This window comes from Aethina tumida, chromosome 8 (assembly GCF_024364675.1).
Source record: "Aethina tumida isolate Nest 87 chromosome 8, icAetTumi1.1, whole genome shotgun sequence".
Taxonomy (NCBI): Eukaryota; Metazoa; Arthropoda; class Insecta; order Coleoptera; family Nitidulidae; genus Aethina; species Aethina tumida.
The window spans coordinates 3,885,424-3,910,397 of NC_065442.1; the positions used below are offsets into that span (position 1 = coordinate 3,885,424).

General features: G+C 35.4%; 2 protein-coding genes across 2 annotated transcripts; one reads left to right on the plus strand and one right to left on the minus strand.

Annotated features, from left to right (window-relative positions):
- Positions 1 to 1,775: 1,775 nt before the first annotated feature.
- On the plus strand, positions 1,776 to 3,886 carry LOC109606638 (probable flavin-containing monoamine oxidase A). The gene is made up of 10 exons (XM_049970292.1): positions 1,776 to 1,896; positions 1,949 to 2,217; positions 2,329 to 2,470; positions 2,520 to 2,623; positions 2,676 to 2,809; positions 2,868 to 3,009; positions 3,066 to 3,227; positions 3,275 to 3,450; positions 3,500 to 3,643; positions 3,695 to 3,886. The coding sequence occupies exons 1-10, from the start codon at positions 1,776 to 1,778 to the stop codon at positions 3,825 to 3,827; spliced, it is 1,527 nt and encodes a 508-aa protein (XP_049826249.1). The 3' UTR covers positions 3,828 to 3,886.
- An 8,449-nt stretch (positions 3,887 to 12,335) lies between these two features.
- On the minus strand, positions 12,336 to 13,334 carry LOC126266389 (uncharacterized). The gene is made up of 3 exons (XM_049970293.1): positions 13,169 to 13,334; positions 13,097 to 13,122; positions 12,336 to 13,010 (listed from the first exon to the last, which is right to left on the minus strand). Exons 1-3 carry the CDS (start codon positions 13,332 to 13,334, stop codon positions 12,336 to 12,338), a joined length of 867 nt encoding a protein of 288 aa, XP_049826250.1.
- Positions 13,335 to 24,974: the final 11,640 nt, after the last annotated feature.

Here is a 24,974-nt window from a genome sequence, read left to right on the forward strand (position 1 = left end):
TTTCAATGTTCGAATTTAAAATGCAGAGATAAATAATTATACATAACAATTTTTTTAAATGAATATTAAAATTTTTAAAGATTTGAACATTGAAAATATATGGATATATATAACACATAAACAAAATAACAGAGAAAAATTCACGAGATATTACTTACAATAACAAATAAAATTATTAAAAGTAATTGTGACTCGCATATTACAAAATATCTACGCATTTTCACCAGAATTACCAAGATTTGTACATTCTACGGTTTGCTATACTGAACACGTAGTTTTTGGTCGATGACCCCGGTTCAAATCCGTCGCGCCGCTGTTCGCAGAAAGCCATCGCGCGGTGTCATATCATTGCAATAAAGTATCATCCGATTAAATGCGAAGGGTACCCGTACGCGCGTAGAAATAGCAGTTTGAAGATGGTTTCGAGCATGTTTCTGATGGCTTTCCAGAGTAATTTTCTTGGCCAACAGGAGGTTCTTTAATTTTATTAGGCATTCCAAACATTTTGATAAGTTGGCTTGTAATGAGAGGAATGCTTCGTTATCAGGTAAAAGAGATTCCTTGTCTGTTCATTTTCGCTCTTGCTCAGATGTAAAACATCTCCAACAGTTCCGCCCTGTTTTCTTAGCTCTTCGACTTATCCAACCTCTTTTTAAAGGTATAAGCAGTTCCTTTGGACATTCGTAGATCTTCCACCACACAATGAGCCAAAAGCGTAATCGATAGGTGTCTCGAAAAGATCTTGCTGCTTTACTTTGGAACAACAAACTTGGATTCCTTGGAAGTTGCAACTTTCTCGTGCCGGAATGTCATTCTCTTTTGCATTGATTCAACTTTACAAACATCCACGTTATCGGTTCCCTCGTATTTGCTCAATCGATTAAAATGATCAACCCTTAGTTTTTCTCTTGGAAGCTTTCTAATTCGGTATATGACGTCGTTGATTGGGTCAACAACTTCATAGGGTCCCTCCCATGAAGTCTGGAGTTTCGGAAATAAACCTCGTCTTCGTTGTGGATTATACAACCACACTTTATCTCCTTGCTGGTATTTACCATCCTGGCCCAGGTATCTGTTAATAGTCACATTCATGCGTTCTACCATTCCATCTGATTGCGGGTGCAAAGCGGTCGTCCTGGTTTTCTTAATTTTGAGGATGTTGCACATGGTACGAAATACTTCAGATTCAAAATTCCTACCTTGATCGGAGTGCAGTTCCATAGGAGTGCCAAAGCGGCAAATCCACTCTTTTATCAATGTTTCTGCAACTGTGACTGCTTCTTGGTTTTGTAGAGCGTAAGCCTCTGCCCATTTGCTAAAGTAGTTCATTACTACAACGATGTATTTATTACCTGCATCTGATTCGGAGAATGGGCCAGTTATGTCCATGGCAATTCTTTGGATTTTCTTCCATAAAACCAATAATTAGTTTCTTTTGCTCTGGTGAGACATTTTCCACTCCATTTGTTTTGATTTTTTTTCTTTTATAACTAATATTAATTTTCAAATAACCTATTAAAAATAAAATTATTACATAAATATAATTGAAATGATATTTTACACACACCTTACATTGTACTATATGTTATTCAATATTCACCCGAAAATATTCGTATACGAATTGCGTTAGTGTGAGTTGGAAAATCGTACCCCTGGGTATCATTCATCTTGGTGACAGCTCCGACTAGTGTCAATTGTTTAATCATGAATATCAATTTCAAAATAACACAAAAGACATCGTTTGAAATGACATTTCACGTAAAATAATGACATGAATGTACCAAACAATAGATTATGATGTTGTTATTATCGGAGGAGGTTTATCCGGTATAACAGCCGCATTTACTCTTCTAGAAAAAGTCCCCTCATTAAACGTCCTGATATTAGAGGCGAAAGGTTGCTTTCCAATATTTCTTAAAGCTTTATTGTTTTAAATATTTATTTTTAGACAACATTGGAGGTCGAACTCAGAATGTTAATTTGCAAGTGAAAAACGGTGAATTGGCTAGTTTTGATTTGGGTTGGAGGTGGATTGAAAGCGATCACAAATCTTTAAAAATCCTCGTTGATAAACTCGGTTTACAATTAGTATCAGTGGACAAAATAGGCACAAGTGTGATACAATACAAAACATATTACATACAGGAGCATCATAAATATTTGCACAAGTTTTTGAATGAGTTGGAACGACACGAATTGAGTCAATTTGTGACTAAAGTAATACAATATATATATATATATATATATATATATATATATATATATATATATATATATATATATATATATATATATATAACTATAATAAAATAATTTGAACTTTTTCAGGTTGATTATTTATGTCAACAATTAATTCAGAAAATTCGCTTAGAGGAATTTGATATTATTACAACTGGAGCGTTCATAGAAACACATATTAAAAATGAAGCAGTTAAAGCGGTACTTCATCAAATGATTTTAAGTCATTTTGGTATTGTTTTACGGTTTATAAAAACAAAGGGACTCACTATTATTTTTAGGTATATCCCCTGAAAATTTACAACTGGTAACTTATTTGTTTTTCTGCTGTTATATAAAACCGATAAATAAGCAACTATTGAACACAAAGAAAGAATTCATTAAAGTAATACTTTAGTTTATGATAAACAAAAGGAATTAATTTTATATCTTTAAAGGGTGGTTGCCACAGTATTTGTGAGTCAATAATTAGTATAATCGGTCACAATTGCGTAAAAACAGTATCAAAAGTTGTATCACTTATTCAAAATGAAGAATATGTTAAAGTTATTACACAGTCTGAAAAATATGTGTATGTATAATATATAGTTTAAACTGAAATATAATTTACAACAGAATGATTTATTTAGAACCAGGCATGTAATTATTGCTGTGCCTCCAAAAGATTTTTTAAACATAAAAATTTACCCAATTTTGCCTATAAGAAAAGTTGCATCAGTGCGAAATACTATATGTGGTCCGATTACAAACTTCATAATCACATATCCAAATGTGAGTAAGTAGTAGTAAATCCATATAATTGTAATAAAAATAAATGTATGTTGCAGGCTTTTTGGTCAGAACGTGGTTTTTGCGGGGATTACTTCAACTTCGATCGTGAATCTTGTATAAACGCTTGTTTCAATGTTACAGTAGATGGGAAAGCGGCTCTTTTCGGACAGATTTTCGGCAATAAAGTTTACGAACAAACCGAAGGCACACGCACTAATGTAGGGCATAAAAAATGTGATATATTTAATACAAATTATTTATACAGTATAGGTATAAGCACATCGTGCTTCAGCAACTGGCACACGTGTTCGGTCGTGCTGCTAAAACACCCATTGATTACTGCGAGAAAACTTGGAACGGGACAGACGACTGTTTAATTTATACATGGGGCGTCAAAACTGAGGAATGTATTGAAGTTATACAAAATACTAATTTCGACAGGTTCAAAAAAATAAATCAATGTATATAAGTACCAAGTAAAACATTTTAGAATCCATTTTTGTGGGGCAGAAGCTTCAGTAAAGTGGTATAGTACCATGAACGGTGCAGTTGAAACAGGAATAAGAACCGCGCAACAAATTTTATATCTGTTAAGACCCAATGCTTTAACATTACTAGAAATTCATGAGTTCTGGTAAGTTGTAACTTGCTCTTTTTAATAAAGGTTTTATTATCTTGGTTTCAGTGCTGCTATTCCTTTGGAGGTTATTATAAAACCGGCTGGTGGATGGTTTTGGGTGAATTGGAAAGTTGTAATTCCTTTAGCTTTAATTGGTATTATTGGTATTGTTTATAAAATAAAATACCAAGAAGAATGAAGTAATGACTATTGTATTTAGGTATACATATTTTCTTTAATTATTATACATTTGTCACATATGTTTGTTTTAATTATATTAGTGATCGGAGTAAAAGAGTGACATATCGATTGCTGTCACTTTGTATCTATTTTCCGGATGTAATTTTATTACTATACCATATATCTTAAAACAATAAATTAAAGATATTAATTTTACATATTTCATATTAATTACAATATCAGTTACCTTTATTCTCGTTGAAGTTTTATTAGATAACTTTACTTATTGTATCCATAATTATGTTAAACATAAAATATTAAAATTTGTTAATTTTAAATAAAAACAATTATTTTTAATTTACATCAATTTAAATTTAATATTTAATTGAAAAATAATTATTTTATTGAAGTGAAAACTTCTTTAGCCGCGTTTAGCACTTTTTGGTGGAGGAAAATCTTATAGATCGCGTCACCGGCATGTCAGTTCTTCTTTCTGTTATGAAAGTGGAGGCTTCATAGGAGAGAATGCTGTCTGAAAGGAACATCTATACAGTGAAAAAATGCTTTCCATATCTGGATGTTGTAAGAGATGGATGCACGACAAAAAGAGTAAAATTTTGCCCGGTAATAGGAATCGCCTCAGAGACAATGCGACGTGCTAGTGCGCACTGGCGCACAATATAAATTAATCTTTGCGAATGCATTTAGTAACTCTCCATATGCGTAGGAATGTAAATAGAATATGGGACAATTGAGAAAGACAGTGTAGGTGTGACGTCACGACCCCCCCCTCCCCTCCGACACCAGTGGGCCACTTGAGACGAACATCATAGGAGTGACGTCACGACCCTGTCGGCACGTACCGCCCATCTTTTTGGATGGTTGCTGGCCTTTGCCGGCAAGTGAATACGCGCCACCCCTCTGCTTAGAGCGGTTTGTAACCTTTGTCGGTATGTGGGCACGCGCCACTCGTCTGTTTGTGGTGGTTTATAGCCTTTGTCGGCATGTGGGCAAGCGCCACTCTTGTCGTAGGCCACCTTAGACCAAAAGAGTAGAAGTGCGCACCTTTCGTGGGCCACTTGAGTGCAAAAGTGAAGGAGTGACGTCACGAGTGTATGAGTCGTGGGCCACCTCAGACCAAAAGTGTAGGAAGACGCAAGAGTGAATGAAAATGCAATTAATTTATAATTATGATTTTATTATTGTGTATTTATATAATGTATAATTTTTATTATTATTTCGTAACAATTTGAAATGTGGCAAGTGGCTTGGAGTAACCACCAATGAGTTGTTGACCTGTGAATACAAGCAAGTAGTTTTTCGGTTCAAACTTCTCGATGTTGGCCTCCAGTACATGGGTCACTCGATTCGGCAGAAACACTACAGTTTTTTCCAACTCCACCAAGACACTTTTACCGAATGTGCCATTCACTATCCTCATGCCGAGTATCAAATGACTTTCTCCTTCCTGTAGACTGGTCAGCTTGGATATGGGTTTTCTGTTCTGATCGGATACAGCGTTGATTTGTTGCAAATCCATGTTTCTGTTCACTGCTTAGAAAAATATTCATAAAACATACATTTATACAAAGGTTATTAATTATTTGTACTTACTCTGATTAAAAAAATAATGTCACTGTTTAATGATGATGATAGCGATGATGATGGTGTTGGTAAAATGAAAGCTGCCACTGATGGAATGGTACCGATGAGAATGAAAATGTAAAAAGTAAAGTTCATCCTCCCCCTTCCGACCAATAATCACAAAATAGTGTTGGTGGTGGTGGTAGGCGTGACTTGACAGAGTAAATCCAACTTGTCTGTACAACTCGAATGAACGACAATGATGCACAATAAAAATGCCATAGTCGTAAATTAAAATGTATGTAAATAAAACAATGAAATAGAGTTTACAGTATTTATTTCACAAAATGTATAATTTTTTTTTACAAATATAATTACTAAATTGATAAACCTACAATAATTACAATATAAATTTAATTAATGTAACAGAGGGGAATGCCATGTCAAGATTTCTATTATACTACATATTATGCCATTTAACAAAATAATATTTTCAATGTCGCACATGTGTAAAAGTACAAAACTGTCTGCTTGATATAAATTTACACAATTAAATATCGGATCGTAGGATAAACAAATTTCTTCGGACACTTTTTGAAATGTAACTGATAAACTGGTCATCTCCTCCGGCTGCTCAGTTGAAATATTCTGAATAATACGAATAAATTTTATCCATTCTTCAATGTCAAAGGACACGTTGGTTTCATCTTCACAGCTGTTCACTCAAAGGCTGACGACACTTAATCCACACTCAATTTCGTATTGACAAACATGACTGAATTCGTGGATGGTGCAAAACAGATGTTTTTCTTTCTGAATCTCTACTTGAAAGTTCCTCTACATGCGATCCGACTCGGTATTGTAATTGATGCCTTGTTTTGCAATATCCACAAGTGTTGTTCCACAAGAGACCGTAAAGTTCATTTCGTTGTCTTTTTTATGTTTATCTTTTATTACAATTTTATTCACAATTTAGTCTACACGGACCGAGTTTTGAAACTCTACTAAACATACATACACATACACAAATAACGAAATCTCACCCAACTAACCCCCAGAAAATTGTACAACAGGTCTCGACAGATCTCAACATGTCTCTACAGGTTATTCTACAACGTTATTTTTGTCAATCCATTCTTCTTTCTTATAACCCAACCATTTGACGAGTAATAAATTACCCCGTCTACGTAAAACCTTTTCGATTAGAAACAGGTCAGGGTGTTTTGTCTTTTGCAGTTCTTGTTCATAAAAACCACCATTGATTATGGTACCCTCAAGATCTTTTAATATGTACGTTCTCGGATTGCTGTGCACCACTTTGAATATCTTGAAAACTTCGGCGGTCCAGTTTGGAGTGTATCCCTTTTGAAACACATGTTTTGCTTTGTTAATTCGTACAAAATCACCGACGGAAAATTTTCCCTGTCCCGTCCATATTTTAATGCCAGCATACACATCTCTGTATAAACGTTCTTCATTTTCCTTGTTCACATCCGACGGTCTCATTTTAATTGTTCGATGCACTGTATTGTTATAATCCGACACTATTTTAGAAATTACGTCTAGCCACTTGTATTCTCGATTCGGTGAAAAATGTTTATACAATTTCTCCTTTATTGTTCGTATTACATGTTCAGCCATCGCTGCTTTTTTGCAACTAAACGTATTGTAATGATTTATGGTGTGCTGCTTCATCAGTCGCTCGAATGAACTGTTGAAATATTCTGTGCCCTGATCAGTTTGAAGATTTTTCGGTCGTCTATCCGTCAGTATTTTTGCAAATGCTTTTGCCACCTCGATCCCCGTCTTAGATTTTAATGGTTCCACCCATAAATACTTTGAGAAACAATCAATCACAACCAGTATGTATTTATAGTTTCTATTGTATTTGGCATACTTGTCCAATATTCCAAGATCCGATTGCCACAAATCATCCAATCGTTTAACAACGGTTTGTCTTCTTGGAAAATTTATACGCATCGATCGGTGTAGTTCATTTACCAGGTCAATTTTATCGTCGTTTGCGATTGTTGTAGTTTTTGTTGTTGCTGCTGCTACCACGTCGAGTCTGTTTAGCCATCTGTCAACTGTGTGATTTAAGGGTTTCACTCGCACTTTATTGATTATCTGATTGTGTCGCTGGATCTAATCGGTTCATGAGCCATGATATCCATTCTGCAGTTTTATCCAATCTCTCTTTTATAACAATTATTTCGTATTCATCATCCTCAAACCTTTTATCTACATATTCCTTGTTTACTGCGTCGAGAAGGTTCGTGGATGCCAAGACATTACACAATTTTCGTCTTTTACAATCAATATTTCCGTCTCGAGTAAACTCAAAGGGTAGTAAGACGGGTTTGCAATTTTTGTGATCCTTATTGCTGAACTCTTTGCTTGAGGACTGTCCGAACTTGTTCAGCCCCATTCTTACACTGATTAAAATGCATGAAATTTTTTAATTTATTATTCCACTCTGTTTTAGTTCTTCAATGATTGAAATAATCTCATTGTCATGTGCGTTATTTACGGCATATTTTGACGAAACCAATAGTTTTAGACGCTGTACCAGTTCGTTTACATCATCCCAATAAACGTATTCGATGGGTTTATTCAACGTACTCGTCGTTGTTGCCGTCGTCATTGTTGTTGTTGTTGTTGTCGCTGTACTTCACATCCTCCTCCTCCTCCTCCTCCTCCTCTACTTCCATCGCCAGTTGATGAGCCCTTGTTTGATTGTTCCATAAGCGGCTTAATCACTTTTCTGTATTTCAGCGTATTCGTGCCTCTTATAGAGCCATTAGGTGCATAATTTCTTCGATGTACATTAGTACACTTTAAAATTTCTAAATACGCTTTTGTATCGTGTCTTGTAAAAAAAACGGGACTTTTTTTAAACAGCAACTCGTAAATGCCTTTTCGTCGGTCGTACGTTCGACCTCCAATTGTAAAACGATCCAGTTCGGTATCGAAATTAATTTCAAAATTTCCAATCAACCATCGCTCCGTTTCAACATCGTACTTTACACCGTACGTTTTATCGACCTCTCTATTTTTAGAGTCATTTAAATACAGGTCCAAGTATGAACGAGTCAAAGGAGTGTAGACGATGGTCGACATGTCGTTTGTGTTATCATATGAACCATCACTGTTACTGTTCTTGGACAAAGTTGATTGTTCCGGATCGTAAAAAATTTCAACTTCAGATTCTAACTGTTTGGAGACGTCATCGTCGTCAACATCGTCGATTTTCTTCAATTGTGGTGGGTCGCTGTACAACTTTTGCTGTGTTGTTGCTGGTGTGGTCTGTTTTGTAGAATTTTTAAATTTGGCCGTCAATTCAGTTAATGGTTTGGTGATTGGGGTAAATAGTTCACCCAACACTGCTTTACTATCCAATTTGTCCTGTTTAAGTAACTGGTATTTTTTTCGTATTGTAACGGGTTACCGATGATAATTCAATTGGTATAACCAATTTTGAAAGACTCGTTACAACAGGTTAAAGGGAGCGATTTAATTTTACACAAAATATTGATGACGTTAGACTATACAATTCTTACTCCATAATTAATTTCAATATCACTAACCTTTGTTTTTGTTGAACAGATCTTCTTCAACTAAGGTGATGTATTACACTCAATACTCACACCTTTCACCAAACCGAAATATTAGATAATTTCTACTCACTGTTTTCTTGTTCTTTAATTTCTAGTTCGGAATTAATTAAAACTCAATTTTAATCAACCTAACTATATTAACAAAATAAATATAAGAAAAACAAAAACAAATAAATATAAATAGAAAAAAATTGAATGATTTAAATTTACTTAAATTCTTGGCAAAAAGGTTGAACTTTGACAAACAGTAAGTAAAAACAACTAAAAGAACTTCGATCTCGACACTTGAAAAATTCGGGTAAAAATCTACCGAAATAAATGAAACCCAGAGTTTTATAAACTCGGATTCTAGGAAGGGGTGAAGTAGGTGGTGACTTAAGACCCTTAAGAATCTGAATGTCTCCAACAACGATCCTACTTCAACCAATCAGATGAACTAAACAAATGTTCCTTTTCTCAACATTGTTGCCAAATTACTTTAAGAGTTTTTCTATATGAAACCCTAATCTAAATAATAATAATGTACTTGGTCTAAAAAACCTTAATGTAATTCAAAATACAATACAATTCATTGTTTCAATAATATTACAATTCTGATGTTATTTGCATAAGGAAAAACCATTGTACTTACAAACATTTTCAATCTTTTTAAAAATCAATTCATTAACTTAAATAAGACAAAAATAAAAGAACAAAGTTACAATTCTCTAAAATTTCCTGTTGGGGTAAATTATTACATTTTTCTTTAATTAATTTAATTTAATTACTGAATAAGTTCTACATAGAAATATCACTATTTAAACTTCGAACCCACTGTGCGACCACACCCTGACACTAGATAAGGGTTCGAAAAGAACACATGTGTTAAAAAAAATCAACGAACGTTTAGATTAAGATAAGTAATTTTTAAAATAAATTTTGTATTTTACGACTATTTTACGATTACCAAATGTAAGATTAATTTTAAGAAAACCCATAAAAATATGAAAAAATTCGTGAGAATCTAAACAAAGTGGTGGTCTAAAAATTCTCCCACGAAGTCATTTATTAACGGTTTTCTAGCTCTGTTACAGTATGTTGCGGGATAATTCATCGATTTTACGCATAACCTGAGTATTGTTTGACGACATTGTCACGACTGTTTCCGTTGTATGTTAAACTTACACTTTTATATATTGATCAAATCCTTTTCGGAAGCGTCCATTGTCCAGAGGAAAATCTTTAATAATCACTAAACAACCATAATTTTCCCTCCAACAGTCGCAGCACAATTCCTTGAATCGTTCGTACGCCATGTCGGGAGACACATGTTCGTTGTACACATACTTTAAATTTTTCTCGTCCTGTCGAAATAGCACAATTACATTGCTGTTGCCGCGAATGAGTTGTTTGGATACACTGGTGTATGTTTGTGCTACAAACATGGCATCGATATTCTTGTGTCTACACATGGAGTAATACTCGCGAATTTTATTCTGTTTTTCACATATAACATCGTCAAATATAAATACCGAATTGCATTTAGCTTCCGACGGTTCAATCAACTCATCCTTGTTACTAAACTGAAAATATTCTATTCCTTTGATACGATTTAAAACGGATTCGAGCAGTTTGTACTTTGGCTGATACAGAGTTTTTGAATATACGTAAATATTTTCAAAACGTACTCCGTTCGGATCGTAAATTAAAGCCAGTAATGCATTTGTTTTTCCACAATTTGAAGGTCCAATAAACAGAGCTCTGAATGAGTTGGGTAACAATTCACCATGCCTTCTGTTTTTTACACCTGTTGCTGCTTCGTCATCAAGATAATCTAGATTTTCAATGGGTATCTTTTGACGCTGCTGTATGTACTGCATGATTGGTTTGTCTTACACTGAAGCAGTTTAAAATTTTGACTAGGTATATAAGTATTTTACAAAGGAATAAAAACAAAAGATAAATTTACAGCAAAAAAAAAAATTTATTGTTATTTCTTGAGCAACTCTCTTATAATGCCTAACATTTCAATTGTACATATCAAAAGTTTATCGAAACTCTCTGGTTTACATAAAAATTGTAGACAGTGTGATGGATTTATTGCCTCTGAAGAATCCGACATCGAAGATAAGGACAGTGATGATGCGGTAATGTGTGAGGACAACTCAGCGTCTAAACCCATCAGTTGATTGCTTTCATACACTGCACGGAATATGTAAAAACATTCACAAGTATCGGGTCCCTCGACAGTCGTTGGATTAGCCCAAATACATGATTCAAAATGTGTACCAGAAGATTCGGTGTAAATCTCACGCACATTAACAACCTTCTCAATTTTATTTTTATACAGTTCAAGTCTATTGATTTTTTCCCGATCTATACACGTTTGAATAAATTCTTCAATTTTTTCTAAGGTGTACTTGATGATCGGTGACAGCGACGGCGTCGATGACGACGACGACGACGAAGAGCTCGGTACCGATGACATTTCGAAACTAAACGTTAAATATAGACGGTTAATTAATTTATAGAAATTCATTAAAAATACGGAAATAATATAATATGGGCGTAGGGTTTATGTGTTACGTCTCTGTGTCGAACCGATAATGATAAACTGCTCGGTCATATTTAGGATTGTTGATAATCATTAGGCATTCATTAAAATAGTAATGGTACCTCACAAAATATTTTTGCCACCCAACATGCGGTTGCAATCTTATCAACCACATCTGGTTCAAGAATGTTTACAACCCTGTGTCGAACCGATAACGACAAACTGCTCTGCCCTATTTAGGATTGTTGATAATCATTAGGCATTCATTAAAATAGTAATGATACCTCACAAAATAGTTTTGGAATTTTTCCATCGTTCTGAAGAGGATGGTCAAGGGGTTCTTGAATAACAACGATCTCTATTACATTAGTTTTTTTTTTTATTATGATATTTTTACTACTCCTACACACAATTAATTTTACAATACATTTCTTGGTGTAATTATTCTAACTACTATTCCATGTGTTTGCTACTGTTGTGGACGTTGTGGTGTTTACACAATGAAATATTTTCTCGTTCTATTCACATTGTGATGCCGATATCCAACTTATATTTAAGTCACAGTGCGTACAATTTCACTTAGCGGTAGATACAATCGTGCACAATTACGCAATATGCCTTTGTTTTCTGGGGAAATGCGACCCTCGATTCAATTTCCAATTTAACATCTATAGTGCCCAGTTTCAGTGCTGTATTTCTTTTGGAGCAATCAATAACAAATATGGTATTATCCTTAAACGTTGAATAATCGAGTAGAGGTTGCTTTGCTTGGGATGCATCGTGTTTGAAATTGTTAAAAAACTGAGTATATTACAAATCGTGGACTCTCCACAGCTGTACATGTTTTCACACCCCAAATTTTCTTCGTTGATCCAGTTGTTAATTGTGGCAGTTCATGATATTCCCATCTTCTGAATGGTAAAAGTATAGGTTTATCATTTTTTATCGAATCCAACAGTTTTATTTTCAGCATGTCATTTGGAACAACAATGGGTGCTTTTAGATAAATGTTGGTCATTTTGATGATACCTGAGGTGGGTGCTGTATCTTTCAAGGATTTACACACAATAGCATCTAGATCGCTTCGAGCTCTGACCAATCTTAAGGTGTGTTTACCAAATTGAGCTAGTTTATAGTCGATAAATAGACCAAACAGATGATGCAGTGGTATTCTTAAAACAAACGTTGACTTGTTCTTGGTCGTAACTAGATTGTTTGGGTAACACCATCCTGCCGTACTCAAAATATTGCTATCCATTTGATTGTAACAAAGATATCCTCTAATTGTGGAGACGATTCCCGGTGTACGAACAGAGTCCACTTCTTTTCCGTTTAGTTCGTACGTGATATTGTCAAACATAAATGCACCAGCATTGTTGACCAGTGAAACTTCACCTTCACCTCCATCTCTTCTCAGCTCCCCTTCAATCACAATTGCCGCCTCGTGCATCAGTACCCAGGAATCCCTCTGGTTTATGGAGATTTCAATAACGTCATCATTTTATGTATGGGTAATAGGTGCGAGTTTCCATTTTTTGAATTGTTTCGTCGTACCGTGGTTTGCGGTAGACCTCGAACACCTGATTGTACGACGACATTGTAACCCAGTGATTGTAAAAACAATACGTTGTCTAGAGTCAAACGTTGCTTCTGCCTGCGCTTTCTGCTTCTGCTTCTGTTTCTTCTTTTGCTGTTGATAATTAAGTTGATTCACACACGATGACGGTTTTTCATATACTGATGGATTTGTACTGTTGTTGTCCGAATTATAGTAATCGAAAGTCAAACCCATTTTACGTGAGCTTTTTCAATTCCAATCGGATAATAATTTCCTCCTCTCGGAAATTAACAGGTTCAAAATTTTGATCCAAAATCTGCAGTGAAATATTTGAAATTTGATTTCTGTTCACTACGGGGAGATAGATAATATGTCTTGGCGTTTCGTCAATCGCGTAGCCAGGGTTGCTGTCTAATGCAAATTCGTAGATGGTGTGTGTCGGTCTGTCCTTGTAAAACGTGTGCACCCGTGTAATGTTTTCACCTTTACAATATCCACAGGTAAGTCAGATTCGTAAAGTGTTCCTGTTTCTAGAAGTTTTGCCGAAAAACCCAACAATTTCCCAACAGAAGACGGTGTGCTGAAGTCAATTGCAAGTGTTTCGCTATATATTTCGCACTTGAGGGTGTTATGGTTAGGTTTTATCGATAAAATCTTTCCTTCCGCTAACTCGTCTTCAATGGAATCTTGAATAATCCTCTTTCGTAAATATTTTTCAATATCACTTATTTCATATGCACCCTCGGGGATTTCTATATATCCGACACGATTGGCTATGTTCCGGTAGTTAAACGTATTACAATTTGAATCAATATTCGGAATACTGTTGTACGAATGAAATCCAATTAAGGCGAGCCCGTACTGTACTTCGGGATCCAACTGAATAGGATTTACAAAATCGATATTTAATATGTGGCTGGTACTTGTAAGAGTAAATATATATGACATTGCTCGCACAACGTTTCAAATAAGACTGAGTAATAGTTTAACTAACTGCTTATTTAAATCCCCAAAACTATCATAATATTTGACTTGATTTCCTCTCTTTGTGTAACAAACCCAGCGAGTTCCGTAATTTGTTGAATCGTCCAGGTTCGTTTTTCTTAGGATACAAAGGTAGAGCGTTACGCATAAAAACACCTCTAAAATAGGGTATTTTCAATTGTTTGGCAAATTTGATTATTTCATGATCGTAGAGTGCTCGTGCGGGCACTCTTATCGGTAGTTTTTTGGAATTTTTTCCAAGAACAAACCGTACCCTTTTGGGTTTTTTCGTAAGTACAATCCACTACCCTTTTTTCCTATTTGCTCCATGCGTTGATTGTGTCGTTTTTGTTCATCTAGATTCTTCTTTGCATTTTTCGCGTCGACTATTGTTTTTGCCACACCGGCAGCACCACCCATTAATGCTCCAAGACTTGATAAACCAGCGAGAATTGGCAGTAATGGCAGAATTCCTCCTTGTTTCGAACTAAACGGACTTGTTCTAGGTATCTTCACGTTTTTTCGACCCCCAATTCGTTTAGTGTTGACTTTGGCTATTTTTATTGCCGCTGCAGCGATTTTTGGTAGTGACTTGCTACCTGGTTTTATGTCGACCGATTTTAAAATCTTTTTATCGATTTTGTCGACAATGTCTTTCTTGAATGAAATTTTTGATTGGTGTTGTGTGCGATGACCCATTCCGAGCTTCCTTTTTATCTTCATTCCCGTTGTTACAAGCCACGCGGCTGCTTTTTCACCCAAATTAGCGTTCTTGGATTTTACACGGTTCCACGCCTCGTTTTCCAAACCAAAGTCTGCCTTGTGTCTATCCTGCAGCGATTTATTTTCCTCGTAGGCAATGTCGTGTCGTTTACAGGCTTTGTCCAACTCGTTGATACCTGTATCACCTCTCGCTAGTCGTTATTTCAATTTTGTACCAGGACCACAGTACTGATAAAATGGTAGAGTTTAATAAACCATTACCGCGATACTCAATTACCAACATTGAAATGAAATGTCACCACTCTGTACATCATATTTATCACCGATGTTTTCAAACAGTGAGGTAATTGAAAAAAAAAACATTCAAATATATATATATATATATATATATATATATATATATATATATATATATATATATATGTATATATATTATTCACTCCCACCAAATAGATAAAAAGAAACCACCACCACGTAATGAAGTGAAAAAATCACCACCCTAGAAGAAACGCCCCCACATTCGAAATGTAATGGATGGTGGTGGTACAGGGTCTTATATTTAGAGTTTTCTGCTCTGATTTTCATATTCTTACATCAACCATCAGTTTACTAACACCGTTGACTGTTATTTGAAAGAATAGATCTGTTGATCATCCTCACGAATATTTTTGTTCGTATTTTTTATTTTATTTTTAGACTTCTACTTCACCTTTTTATTCTGCTATCATGGGTAAGTTGTTTTTATTTATTTTTTATTTATTTATTTATTTGTGTTTATTACAGAAAACAACGCATTCCACTTTGTGAATGATAATTATGATAATAATCTTGAATCTTCAGACATCATTTTCTACGTTATAGATGAACTTGGCTTGACACCAAACAATGGTAAATTGATTTATAAATATATATGTATACAAATTATTTATCTATTTATTAATTTATTTATATTTTTTCCAAAAGATGAATCCTCCGTTGTAGATAATGACGATGAGTCCTACAACATGCGTTTACACATAATAGATGAGATTGAATCGCAAGAACAACAACAACAACAACAACAACAACAACAACGACAACAACCACAACAACAACAACAAGCATTTCAAGTTGTAGACGATGTTGAACAATCGACTGGCCGTTTTAACCTAATCCAGCGAGCTGTTTCCTTTAAAATTAACCCCGTTCCGGAGAACATTCATCCAGCGAATTGGATACGCAAAGGAATAACCTCAATTGTTCAACATTCATTGGAGGGACTGAATCCGGAGGATCGCGTCGGGTTTTCGTTTTCTGGTAGTGAACTTGTTCGCGGTGAAGCCTGGGCACGCTTCAAAACACGGCATTCAGTGTCCGCTGATGAGGTGCTTGACTTGGTGCAATCAGTATATCAATCTAATTCGGCTGGCGTGAACACTGAAACTTTTCAGATAAAAGTGACGGTTATTAAGATGCCGGTGGGTATGGGGCATGCCCAGAAAACAAAATATAATAGTTTCGAAGAAGAATGTGCTGCAAGAAGAGGTATTATTGTTATAAAAAATTCTGATAACCTTTGCCTGCCACGGGCACTTGTAGTGTTAATCGCGAAACTGACTAGTGATCCACAATTCGTACAGGTTCGCCGGGACATTGGACAACTACAAGAAATACGAGCTATGGAACTGTGCCAGAGCGGGTGTTGATATTCCCGCGGAGGGTGCCGGGATTCAGGACTTGAAAGCATTCCAGAGGGTTTTATCCGAATACAGAATTACAGTGTTCAAGTACGGTGTCGGTGGACGAGAGGTGATTTTTAAAGGACAAAGTGAAGGACCAACCCTTAATTTACTACTCCACAAAGAACATTACAACGCGATTGTATCGTTAACCTCTGCGTTTTCCTGCAATTACTACTGCGAAGAATGTAATCTCCCATTCAATACACGCGTCAACCATCGTTGCAGTGGGATTTGTCCGTGCTGTCGTGAATTACCACGGTGCGAGGATGAGGAGAAAATAGAGTGTGTGGATTGTCATCGTCACTTCAGGAGCCGGAAATGTTTGGCAAATCATCTACGGATTAAGAAGACATCTAACGTGTGTGCCGATTTGCGATTGTGTCAAAGGTGCTTTAAAACTGTCGATGGAAAACGTAGGCATGAATGTGGTGAAATTTTTTGTAACATCTGTAAAAAACACCATCAGATAAATCAACAGTGTTATATTCAGCCAAACACAAATGAGCCCTGCCTTACTGATTTATTATTCATATTTTACGATTTGGAAACACGACAGGACACCATTCAGACCGACGGCAGTGCAGTGCATGAAACCACATTGTGTGTGTTTAAATTGTGTTGTTCCAACTGTTTAGATACGGAAGTGGAATTTTGTGAAAAATGCGGCGTAAGGACCCACGTAATTATCAACAACCCTATTGAAAATTTTATGAACTTTGTGCTGAATCAAGGAAAATTTTCAAAAGAGTGACTGTGATTGCGCATAACGGTCAAGCATTCGACCATCAGTTCATCCTGAACTATATTCTCACCAAAACAGACATCAAGCCAAACTTAATTATGCGGGGGACAAAAATTATTTTGGCTGAGGTGGGAAATGTGCGATTTTTGGACTCGCTAAATTATTTTCCAATGGCTCTGGCAAAGCTACCTAAAGCTTTCGGCCTTGCTGGAAACTTTAAGAAGGGTTATTTTCCACACTTGTTTAATACCCTGGAAAATCAGCAATACGTGGGTCCTTTACCATCTGCTGAATTTTAGGGTCCGAATCAAATGAAGCCCGAGGACCGACATACGTTTTTAAACTGGCATCAAGAGCATCAGAATGATGTTTTTAATTTCCAGGAGGAAATCGTCGCATATTGCAAGTCGGACGTGGAAATACTAATGAGAGCCTGTCTTTCATTTAGGTCGATGCTTCTTAACGAGTGTAAGGTTTGTCCATTCACCGAAGCAAGAACAATAGCATCAGCGTGTAATAAGGTGTTTGCACGAAACTATCTGGAAGCCGATACAATCGCCGTTATTCCCCGTGGTGGTTACCGATTGGCTGATAATCAATCGGTTATCGCTTTACAATGGTTGTTGTGGGAGGAGAACGTACGAGGAATCACCATACACCACGCCGGTACAGGTCGAGAACACCTAGTAGGAGGACTCAAAGTTGACGGCTTTAATGAGGAGCAGCGTCAGGTATTCGAGTTTCACGGTTGTTACTTCCATGGATGCACCAGCTGTTTCAAATTTCACCGAGACACATCGATTGGAGGAGGTAAAATGGATACCATGCGAAATCGTTACGAGGCCACCACCATTAAAACGACTCGACTTCGCAACTTTGGATTTGAAGTCATCGAAATGTGGGAATGTAACTTCCGCACATTATTAAAACAGAGTTGTGAAGTGCGTGATTTTGTCGAAAACCATCCCGTGTTGGCAACATCACCATTGAATCCTCGTGACGGTTTTTATGGAGGCCGAACCGGAAACAAATGTAACGAGGGTGGGCGCATCAAATACATCGATGTATGCTCGTTGTACCCTTTTGTGTGCAAGTACGGCCGATTTCTGCAGCCCGGGACATTGATTTATCCACCGTAGATGGCATAATGAAATGTAAAATTTTACCACCCGCGCAGTTGTACCACCCCGTTCTCCCTGTCAGGATGAAGGGAAAGTTAATGTTCGCCCTTTGCAACAGCTGTGGTGAAAGTTCACAGCAGCGTGAAGTCCTTAAAGCATTGGAAAAAGGCTACAGGATTGTGGAAGTGTTTGAGTGTGGACATACGAAACGCGTCAATACAACCATGCGGCGGGTCAGCCGGGTTTATTCACAGAAATGATGAATAAATTCATCAAAATTAAACAGGAAGCCTCCGGCTGGCCCGCGGATTGCATAAACGATGTGGTGAAACAACAACAATATCTGGTGGATTTTGAAGAAGCTGAAAAAGTGAAGCTAACACCGGAACGCATCGAAAATAACCCTGGTCTTCGATCCCTCGCCAAATTAATGTTGAATTCGTTCTGGGGAAAGTTTGGACAACGTGAAAACCAACCCCAAACAACCATCGTCAACGATCCTCAGGAATGCTTTGATCTCCTTGCGCATCCGTCGAAGAATGTCAACAGTATAACTCCTGTGAATGAACAAACTGTTGTAATCAACTGGGAGTACGCCGACGAGGCTGTGGAATCTCTGCCGACTGTGAATGTGGTAATTGCAGCTTTTGTTACAGCACAGGCCCGTTTGAAGTTGTACGAATATCTAGAGATGTTGGATACACGTGTTTTATACTACGATACCGATTCCGTTATCTATGTGTCAAACAACCATTTTCCAGATCCCCCGACTGGAAAATTCATTGGGGATATGACCGATGAGCTGGAGGTATACGGTATCGGTTCCTACATCACGGAATTTGTTTCGGGCGGGCCGAAAAATTACGCATACTCGGTGTGGTCAACAACGAAGTAGTGTATCGAACATGTTTGTAAGGTGAAAGGGATCGCCTTAACATACAGCGCTTCTCAGTTGATTAATTTTGAGAAAATTAAACAAATGGTTCTGGAAAAAACAGATCCCATTCGTTTGACGTCGATGAACTTTGTGCGGACAAAAGATCATCGTGTAATAACCAAAGAGGAGACAAAGACATACAGAACGAATTCAACAAAGAGACTCTTCATGGGTGACAACAGCTCTCGACCATTCGGATACAAGGTCCCTAGGAACTAATTAAGTGGAAATTAAAAATTAATAGAATAATATAAAAGAAAGGTAACTTTGAATTATTAATATTATATAGATATATATGGTACATACAATTTGTCTATTTTGTTTTTGATATATTCAACGCGTACAACCGGCTGAGAAACGGACTTGCACACTCAGCCTACATCACAGCCACCACAACTACACTTATGAGCCTCAGTCAAATAATCAGTCACAAAAAAGATGTATCACTACAAAAATTACCATTGAATAATTAATATTGTGTATGTATGTTTCTGTTTACTTTAAAAACACGGTTCAACGACTGGGATTCGAAAGCAACAACGAAAGACAGAACTTTTTCAACTCTTTTTCATGTATCGAAATAACAAAATGTATAATAAATTGTAATATAAATGTACAATAATAAATTGTAATATAAATGTACAATAATAATAAATTGTTAACTTATTGATATGTTTTTGTTTTTAATATGTAATAAATCATAATTATAAATTAATTGCATTTTCATTCACTCTTGCGTCTTCCTACACTTTTGGTCTGTGGTGGCCCACGACTCATACACTCGTGACGTCACTTCTACGCTTTTGGTCTGAAGTGGCCCACGAAAGGTGCGCATGTCATACACTCGTGACGTCACTTCTACGTTTTTGGTCTGAAGTGGCCCACGAAAGGTGCGCATATCATACACTCGTGACGTCACACCTACGCTTTTGGTCTGAGGTGGCCCACGACAAGGGGGGCGCTTGCCCACATGCCGACGAAGGCTATAAACCATCACAAACAGATGAGTGGCGCGTGCCCACATGCCGACAAAGGCTACAAACCGCCCCAAACAGAGGGGCGGCACGTGCCGACAGGGTCGTGACGTCACTCCTACGCTGTTGGTCTCAAGTGGCCCACTGGCGCCGGAGGGGAGGGGGGAGTCGTGACGTCACATCTACGCTGTCTGTCTCAAGTGGCCCACATTCTACTCGTATAATTATGAGTTGAAATTCATTGATTCTACGAACAGGACGATCCGTTTTAGAGGAATTTCTTCGAAAAGATGGACCACCGAAGATGACATGAGCAATCTACAGACTGCCCCTGGGATGTTGGTTAAGAGCTTCAGACAGGGTAACCTCGTTAAATATAAGATCGAAATATTTCGTCCTCCTTTAGAAAATTAAATAATTATATTAAAAATAAATGAAAAAATAATGAAATGAAGTTAAATTATTTTTTCCCGTCGTATGTTAACAATAATAACAAGTGATTGTGACCGCTATGGTTCTTACATTTATTTTTGATGGGCTGAGGAATATGTGTCCGATGAAACCACACAATAAAGGCAAATAAATAATAAGATTCTTTCACAATTTAACACTTCGACTATCCACAGCATTTTTGATAATTCCCCTGCTAATACCAGTTCACAATGTTTAAATTTGCTTCATGACCAGGCTCTCCAAAATTTAAAAAGGTCATTTGAAGTATTGTCACAAAATAGAAAGTTTTAATCTTTGTTCTTGGTTCGACAAATAAATTTGTCACAGGTAGCTTAGATTAATCAGATCTGGATTTAATTAACACAAAATTTGAAAAGTAATATAGATATTTTTGAAAAAAATTATTTCAAAGAATCGTCATTTATGTTACTTTATTCGAGATAATTACTTCCAAAATTATCGAAAATTCAAAAAATAATTCGAATCAGACAAGGTCAATATTTCTAAAAGTTCCTATTCTCATCAAATTCTTTTATTTCCTTCTACAGACGATATTATGTTATTCCCCCGACGAAATATTACTCTAACGATAAATATATTAAGAATTGCTACCAAGGAATCAAAGTGTTTATTTGAACCAAAAATATACTTTCCAAATGTTCACATGTCACACCAGAAGACTATCTAACAATATACGTCATACATCTAATCAGATACCAGTTCCAAACCAACGAAATCTTAGTAAACGAAGTCAAGTCTCTTAAAAAAGTCTGCACTGGAGATAAAATCATCCCCTTGTGTATTATTTTCATAATAAACCCCTGTGACGTATTGACACATCCCCGCAGACCTAGAAGACACCCGTTTACAAAAGGTTCACTACTCTTTTTGGTTCATAACAACAGTAATATTAATAGTAACTGTACTACTTAAAAAAAGGAGTTAACCATCTTCTTTTTAAGCTATGGCTTCTCACCTCATACCATTTTATTCGGGAAATACTATATTTCTAGAAGTCCTGAAGATATTCCTCCAATAGTGTTGGATGAATGCCGATTTTCATTATGATATTTAACATGTCCTCATATTCTGCTTTATTTCCTAATTCATGAAAACAATAATTTGTTCTATCTATTTTGAAGAACTTACTTGTATAAAATTATAGGCCTGTGTCAAAAATGTCTTGCATCCCAAAATTGTTCGAAAAAATCATTTCCAAACAAATTGTACAATGGTATAAAAGTATAATAAATGAGAATCAACATGGATTTTGCAAAGGTAAATCTTCTGCGACTATCTTGGAATACATTATGATCATCAAATTACTTTCAATGAGTATATTGAAATTATAAATAATAGAGCTATCAAAATGTTGGGTTTTGTTCAACTGTCACCTGAGTCGCAATTATTTAATCAAGACTTAGTTGACGTATATGCTAAAATCGAAACAGAACGGTTTATTTTTATGCCGAATGTACACTCGTTTTCTAAAATTGATATGTTGTTTATAATGTTGGTATGACAATTGGTAATGGCTATTTAATTAGATTTGTTCGTTAATTTTTTGACCAATAGCAACGCCGTATTTAAATATGGCGCGGGTTTCTATTCGAAGGTGCCGGGAGGATGGAGCACAGCTAATGAGTAAAATGGTTTAAAAATTTTGTTTTATGTAAGTTATTTCTTATATTCCTTTAGAAATAAAATATAATAAAATAAAATACTTGGATACTATGCTTTGTAAATCAATAATTTAGTATTTAAGATGTTTACTTCACATTACAATCATATTAGAAATAAAATAACCTCAAATTTGGATAAGATGCTTTATATATTAATACACATTTTCTTATCTGTTGAACAAATTAATGTTATTTTGTAGGTAAAATAGTCTGCCGGATCACTGATTTAACCACAATACACACACCACTTTTTAGGTATGTTAATCTTATTATATATATTATTAAAAGTGGATATTCTAGGTCTCAACTAGATTGGGTAGAATTTTTTTCTTAGATATTTTTCTGTGATTTTCAATACATATTGTAGTAATGGTCATAATCGTAATTTTAAAAATAAATCTTTTTTTAAGCCACCTTCCGATTCTAAATTAAATTTAGTATGGCGTTAATTTGTAATATTAATCCTTCTATCAAAACATTTCATGTTTGTGAAGACCATTTCTCTCTATGAGATTTCTCTATAACAAGAAGAATTCGTCGCCTTAAACCTAAAACAGTTCTTTTGTCACCATTACTTTTTCATTCTCATATTTCTTCCATTTCCAGGGATCTTAATTTTAATGTTTTTGAAAATTCATTGTCTAATTTGAATTCTAGTTAATCTATTTCTTCCACTTTCAGAGATCTTAATTTTAGTATTTTTGAAAGTTTATTGTCTAATTTGAATTTTTATTCAAATTATTTATTTTTATGTTTGTTATTGTTGTTACTTCTTGGGTGTTCTGTGATATTCCCAGCACATCTAGAAAATTTTTGGGAATTTCTATTACCAATTTATAAATTCTAACATCAAATCCCCAACACTCCATTCCAGTCTGCATCTCGAGACATAATGGTCATGCCTTTTCGACCATGCCGAAGCTCCTTTAAACGCTCTTGCTAAATATGTTCCTAAATAAGGGACGTCCCATCGTCCCTATTTACTTGGCCACCACTGGGGAAAATATTGTTTCCAACCTAACATATTTATTGATTGTTAGGCAACCAGCGTTGCAATCTTTTTCGTTGCCCCCACGAAGTATAGATATAAGGAGTCCGAACGTAATGTTAAATAAATGGTAGCATTTTAGGGGACAAAAAGAATCTTTTGCCGGTAGAGCGCGCCAGTTTCGAAGAAGTACTCGTTTAAATCTTTACGCGGGTAATCTTGTTGATACTGACAGCTCTGAAAATATTATTTCGAAAAATGTGAAATAAAATGTAAGTTTCAGGAAATTTTGAATCAAACTATATTATTAAAAAAATAAATTAATGTTATCAACAGGTTTTTAAGATTTAAAATTATAGTTTATTTTTTGTCTCTACGTGTAAAAATAATATACCAGCACAAACATGTGAGCATCTACAAAAATAAAAAACAAAGGACCAATGCAATGTTTAACTTAGTATTTGAGATCTTATTTGTCAGAGAGTGATGGTATTATTTATTATTGATTAATTAATGTGTCTGTGTTTATATTTACTTTTTCTCATCATAGCCAGTTGCACTACAAAAAAAGTTCTTTCCAAACCGCTCATTAATTGTGAAACACAATCCATTGAACAAATATTCACACCCATATCAATCGGAATATTTGTTTTTGCATTGGTAATCTATAACATAGTAATAATTTCATAGTGCTATTCAAGTCATTAATTCTATTTCAGCTTCTTACTGTAACTTTTAAATTTATATCAATTTTTGCATGACAAACTAGTTCCAATTTCGAATTCATATATGATAAAGAAATATTCGCATTTTTAATTATTGTCCAACTCCAATTTTTGCGTAGTGGTTGAGCTTCCAGAGTTTTCTTTATGAAATGAAAAGAAAACTTCTCAGGCTCATTGATTGTCTTAGGCTCATTCGTTGTCTCAAGCCCAATTACTTCGTTTAGGGGTTCATTAACAATACTTGTCTCAATAGCATGTAAGCTACAGTCACTAACTACATCCTCGATAATTATATCAGAAGTATTTAGAGAAACATCATCTGATAGCAAGCTCTCATTGATTGTCTCAGGCTCATTCGTTGTCTCAGGCCCGATTACTTCGTTTAGCGGTTCATTAACAATACTTGTCTCAATAGCATGTAAGCTACAGTCACTAACTACATCCTCGATAATTATATCAGAAGTATTTAGAGAAACATCATCTGATAGCAAGCTCTCATTATTTTCTTTATCGTTATTAGCTCTATTACACTTTGGTACAGTTTTTTTTCGTAGATGAACTTTCTCATATTCATACACGTATATACTACCATCCACTAAAATCTCCTGATTACTTTTAATCACATCTTCAGGTTTAAAATGTAATTCACATACGTAACTAGTAGTTTTTAAATCTTAATTAACAGCAAAGTTCCATTTCTTACGCATTTCATCATCCTATAAAAAAATAATTACTTCTTAATTACACAAGATACATAAAATAATAATATTTTTCAAATTATATTTTAATATAGCGCAAATTTATAAATAAAATATTTATTAACA